Source organism: Myotis myotis, unplaced genomic scaffold (genome assembly GCF_014108235.1).
Source record: "Myotis myotis isolate mMyoMyo1 unplaced genomic scaffold, mMyoMyo1.p scaffold_m19_p_12, whole genome shotgun sequence".
In the NCBI taxonomy this organism is placed as follows: Eukaryota; Metazoa; Chordata; class Mammalia; order Chiroptera; family Vespertilionidae; genus Myotis; species Myotis myotis.
In genome coordinates this window covers 24318786-24324785 of record NW_023416316.1, presented here as the reverse complement: position 1 = coordinate 24324785, position 6000 = coordinate 24318786, and the positions used below count along the sequence as shown (strand labels likewise).

The following is a 6000-nucleotide window of genomic DNA, read 5'->3' as shown; positions in this document are numbered from 1 at the left end:
ACACCCAGACACACCCATCGTTCAGCCTGGGCCCTTCTGGACTGTGGGGTCGGCAGGACGCGGGCTAGTGTGGACCCTGCCCCCACTCGGTCTCCCGCGAGCGTGGAGCGGCTCTGGCTTGGGCAGGGGTCTCTGGAAGCGCTGCTCCCGGGGAGCCTGGGGGCGTGGCCAGCGGCCGGGCACCCGCGGCTCCGGATTGGCTGTCCCGAGGACCCGTGGGCGGGGCTCCGGGCTGGGTCCCGCTCAGCGGCTAGCAGACGGCCGGGAGGCGGGGCCGGCGGGAGCCAGCAGCCAATGGACGCGCGGCCCCCGAGCAGTTACAAAGGGCCGGAGCGAGGCCGCCGCCGCGGCGGGGGAGGTGGGGCGAGGCGGGCTTGCAAAGGCGAGGCAGTGGCCGGGCCGGGCCACAGGCGGTGGCGGCGGGACCATGGAAGCAGCGGTCGCTGCTCCGCGTCCCTGGCTGTTCCTCCTCGTGCTGGCGGCGGCGGCGGCAATGACACTGGTCCCGGGGGCGACGGGTGAGCGGCGGGGCTGGCGGGCGGCGGCGGCGGGGCGGGCGGGCGGCGGCGGGGCGCGCGGGCCGGGCCCGGCCTCTGGCTCACTCCTTCTCTTTCTCAAACATGGCGCGGGGCCGGGGGCGCAGGTGGCGGCGCCCGGGCAGGGGCCGGGCTTTACTGGCCGGGCCGCCGCCACGCGAGCCGCGGGCAGAGAGGAAAGGCGGGGCGGGGGCGTGTGTCCGAGCGCGGGTGGACGTTCCTGGCAGCCCGCGGCGGCCGACCCTGCTCTCGGCCCCGCGGGGGAGGTGGTGTCTCCGGCCCGTCTGAGATGAGGGACTGCCCTCTGGGGAGCGAGTGGGCGCGGGCAGAGGGGTGTGAGGCCGGCCTCCGTTCGGGCGCCGTGTGGCGCTGTCCCAGGCACCCCACCCGGAGCGGGTTGGCCCGCGAGGCTCCCGGGGCAGGATCGGGGTCCGAGTCGCCAGGCTTCCCGCGCGGGGAGTGACCCCTGAAGCTGCACGGCTTCCCCGCGCGGCGGAGGGGGCGGCGTGTGGCGGCGACCCCGGGGTCAGCGGGGCCACCCCGCCGCGAGGGGCCGCCTCTGCAGCCGGCCGTGGCTCTGGACAGGAGCTGCGAAGCTTTGTGTGAGGAGCCGGGGCCCCGAGGATGAGCGGAGGGCTTCTCGCGTGCGTCTAGGGATTGTGGAAGTGAACCCCGTCATCGGGAGGCGGCAGATGGTTTTCGTCGTCGAAACTTGAACTTTTTGTTCACTCTGCGGGGTTGGGAATGTTTGAATGGGGATGGCTCCGTGAAGTGGTCAGACGCTTCTGTTTCCTCGAAGGAACATCGCCGGTGAGGTTCCTTTTCTGGAGTGACAGTTCGATTGAATCAGTCGTCTGTGTAGCTGGTTTTCAAGGGGGAGAATGTCCCGCTCCGTTTTCCAAAATATTAAATCGGACCTGGGTATCCGGTCATTGCCTACCACCGAGGAGGGTGAAAAACTTTGTTAGCACCCAAGCTAAAATACTAAAAGCTGAATTATAGAGCCTTAGTGTTAGCAACTAAAATACAGTGGAAAAGCACGTTTCTGTTTCTGAAACTGAATACCAGATGTTTTCAGAAACAAAAACTCAGGACGGAGGGTGCCAATTATTAGCAAGAGCTACTGTTTACCAAGAGCTTACTGTGATGTGGATGCATAAAAAGTGCACCGGAGTCATTATCTTGATCCTCCTAACTGAATCCTCAGGGCTAGTAAGTAGCATTTGCCCCGTTTTATACACGTACAACTGCGGTGTGGAGAGGTAGTTTTTTTGTTTGTTTTTACTCAATTACTAAGAGCTGGAGTTAGGATTTGCACCCAGGGTTTAGTGTTTCCTAAGCCTATACACTTTAATACATACACCTAATTGGCCCTTTTGTCTTTTTCAGTCTTCTAATGAGCATAAGCTTTATTCTTCACTTTCAGATTTTGCCCTCACAATTTGAAAATCAGATTGGCTTTCTGACTCCTAATACATTCCCGGAGTCTCCTCTCACTGGGCCTACATTAGGGGAAACCATCAATTTTTGACATTAGTCTAAGGAGGAGGGCAAGATAAATGGGTGGACAGATGGGAGAATCAATATAGTTATTCCTCAAGCATAAATTACATTTCCACACCACTGTTAACTCAAATAACAGTTCTTTCTTTTTCACCTAACTTAGCACACAAAGTTTTCATGAATCAAGTAATAATACTGGAGTGATCGATGTACAGAACATTGCCTAGTCCAGGCTCTGGAGGAGTTTACAGATGGTGGCATACATTAGAATACAAAGCTGATTCAGGTGCTAATGCACTTAAGTATAGACTAGCTCAATTGTTCTGCCTGCCCTTGTTGGGTATGTTGATGTTTCAGCCCATCCTTTCATACATTCTGAAGAAGCTCAATGCTTTTTCTAAGTTTATAATTTGGCTTCCTTTTTAAGAGCTCACAGTTCCTTATTGTCTGGGTATCAGTTTTGTATTTCTCAGCTTCTGCTATCTCCAACATAGATGTCTCTAGGGAAATTGGTTCCCTGTCCCTAGTACACAGTTTAGTACCACTGTATGTCTACATGTATATCATGTGAGAGTGCTGCTTGTTTCCTTTCTGCCGATTCATAACTTTTTTCTTTACAAACACGCCCCCAAACCAACTCTTCTTTATATTAGTATCTCTTGGATGTCTCTTCCTTTCTTCATATGCATCTATCAGTTTAGTCCTCCTGCCTGTGTCATCCCTCAAAATCTAGTTGTTTTCCAGTGTTTCTTCTAGGCTTCTCTGCTGAGCTCATCTTCCTCAGTCATCCCTAGAAAGGTTTTACAAGATTTCCCATTTGTATTCAGCACTTAGACCAACACTTGAGGCTTATGATTAGGGCCATCTCTGATTATCCAATACTTCTCACTATTGCAAACCCTCAATTCCAGCGATTTGTTTTTCTACTGACTCCTGGCTTTTCAGCCTTTTCAAAATTACATGATTTTGCCCCTTTGGGGAGTGTGAGCAGAGAAGTTCTCAGTGCTGACTTCCTTCCTGTACTCTATTCCCCTGAACTGCATATAGCACTTCAGATTTTGATGCCTGTTTCTACCATCCTGTACTATTTAACTATACTCTTGAACATGTTATAGGTAATCAGAGGGCCAGGGTTATGCCTTTTATTTTCTTTATGCTCTCAGAACCTAGCACTGTGTTTTATATTCTGTTCCACTTAAATGCTTGTTGATTAAATGCATTCCATTTGACTGAGCATTCATGTAATATACTGTTATATTAATAGTTATGCAATACAAGCGGCCCGATGCACAAATTCATCCACCAGTGGGGTCCCTCGGCCTAGCCTGCAGGATCGGGCTGAAACCGGCTCTCCAGCGTCCCCTGAGGGATCCCAGATTGCGAGAGGGTGCAGGCCAGGCCGAGGGTCTCCAGCAGTGTGCAATCGGGGCTGTGGAGGGGTGCGGGAGGTTGACCATGCCAGGGAGAGACCATGGGAGGGCTCCAGGGCATGTCCAGTCCATATCACTCAGGCTTAGTCCTGATCTGCCGGACCCCAGCAGCAAGCTAACCTACCGGTCGACTGTCTGCCCCCTGGTGGTCAGTGCATGTCATAGCGAGTGGTTGAGTGGCCTTAGCATATCATTAGCATATTATGCTTTGATTGGTTGAACGGATGACTGGACAACCAGACACTTAGCATATTAGGCTTTTATTATAGAGGATTAGTTGATAATTCTATATATATTCAGAGTGAGTCATATGATGTGGTGAAATAAGCAGTTTGTTCTTAGGTTTGGTTATTAGTCCCAACTTTACCTCTAGTTAAACAGAAAATGGGTATGATACCTACTTTTCCTAATTCATGAGATCATGAAGATCAAGAGAAAGTTGTGTTAGAGTTTGAGGTTGCTATTTGGTATTGGTAGTAAGAGATTGGATTGATGTTCAACCAGCAATTCCCATTGACCATGTGTGTTTTGATTGGTCAGATGTCTTTTCTGATTGGTTAGTACAGGGGTGGGCAAACTTTTTGACTCGAGGGCCACAATGGGTTCTTAAAACTGGACCGGAGGGCTGGAACAAAAGCATGGATGGAGTGTTTGTGTGAACTAATATAAATTCAAAGTAAACATCATTACATAAAAGGGTACGGTCTTTTTTTTCAATAGTTTTATTCATTTCAAACGGGCCGGATCCAGCCCGCGGGCCGTAGTTTGCCCACGGCTGGTCTGGCCCATATAACTAGTGACATGCCAGGGGAGGAAAGATGTTGAGTGTGCGGGAGGGTCCAAACCGCATAGCCAGTGATATGAAAGATCAGGGGGTCTAAACCAAATGACCAGCGATATGCTAGGGGAGGAAAGGTTACCCTGTGGGTAGGTCCTTGTTTTCTCAGTTTTGTCTGCTGCTAGGGTTTTCAGCCCTGGTGACGGTCTTTACCTGGCCTGTTGTCCTTGCTCTGCTCATGTCTGTTTAACTGCCTACCACAGGGTGACTTACCTAAGTGAAGTGATCTTGAATGTCAGAGAACTTAAGAAAAGTGGCTTCTGTAGGTGGGAGGGAGGGGGGATGATTACCAGATATAAAGTCTGCAAGAGAAGGTCAGTCTCTTATATTGCTGATAAAAGGACCTGGTACAGCGTTTATTGGTTGAGAAACCAGGCTTATTGTTCGTTGGAAGATGGTAAAACAGTTTTGAGTTTAATTGAAATGGGATGTAATTGAAAGGCCTTGTAGTGCACGGTCAGGTTTAGAATTTTAGATGATTTACTTTGTTACTGAAATTAAATGGGGAATTGACATAATCAAAATAATCAAGAGAAAGACAAATCTGGTTCCTGTGGGAAGGGCCTTTTTTGAAAGATTCTTATAGGCCTAGTTAAAATAGTTACCTGAACTTGACACCATTCTTGAACTGTTATGTTGTACCAGATATGCTTATGTCTAATGAAGTGGGTTTTGAAAATGTCATTGTCCTGTGGATGGCCTTTTTGATGTGAGAAAGAATGTGTCTCTTCAAACCACAGAGCTCTCTGCACATGTTGACAAACTGCATGGCTTTTGCTGTTCTTTCTTGGCGGTGTCTTACATAATACAAGTTTTCAGAACAGATGGACTGTGGTTTGATATCATGTGATTGGGTCACATCTTTGTTTCCTGCTTCTGGAATTGAGGGCAGATGCTGGCATACTTCTCAGGGATTTTCATGCTTTGATCCACAGGACTGGCTCAAGAAAACTTTTGGAATCTCCTCAAAATGTATGGACTATCTTGACCCAGCCTAACTCTAATACTTAGGATAACATTTAATGCTTTTTTAAAATGGAATTTTCTCCAATATAAAATCCAAGCAGCTCCATAAACATTAAGATGTGCTGCTGCTCTGAATTAAATCCAATATGGTTTTGGCTCAGATAATGCAGGTAGGTTTCGTATGGTTATCCCTTTTTGATATGAACTTATAACTGGTTGACTTGCATTATTTTTTTTTTTTTTGCTTTAGATAAACACTTTCTCAAACATTAGTGATTGAAATAAGTTTGATTGGTTTTATGGGTCTAATTTTATATATCAGATCTGGCCTTTTGTAAAGCTGCTTTCTCATTTTGACAATTTGAGAGGATTATACGTTATAAAGAATGATTTCTAACTTCAAAAAATTTTTTTACTTGCTTTGACACTTCTTGAAGGTTCAGTGGTCCTTGCACCACTTTATCAATCTGAAAGGAATATATTATAAGAATGTGCCAGGCATTCTACGTGCCTTGTGTCATTTAATGCTCATAAACAACCCTGGGTGGTGGCTGTATAATTGTACAAATGCTTCTTACTTATGTACCAGTTAATTTCCAAGACTTTATAAGTCCATTTGTTCCTAGGTCCAGGTGACCAGTGCTTAGGAGGTAACTAGATTTTTATGACATGTATTCTAACCTAGGATTCTTTTCACTTCTCTTACATTATCCAAAAATGTTAAATT

General features: G+C 48.2%; 1 protein-coding gene across 4 annotated transcripts in view; it reads left to right on the top strand.

The window, feature by feature from the left end:
- Positions 1 to 335: 335 nt before the first annotated feature.
- The window catches only part of TGFBR1 (transforming growth factor beta receptor 1), a 46603-nt gene continuing 40938 nt past the window's right edge, over positions 336 to 6000 (top strand). For 2 of the 4 annotated variants that reach the window (XR_004971201.1, XM_036330226.1), the window contains exon 1: positions 336 to 518. Coding sequence is in view for 3 of the 4 variants with exons in the window: in XM_036330226.1 (XP_036186119.1) it covers positions 428 to 518 (91 nt within the window). In the remaining variant the exon portion in view is untranslated. The remainder of the gene's footprint in view (positions 519 to 6000) is intronic. The other 2 variants (XM_036330225.1, XM_036330224.1) reach the window with 2 other exon arrangements.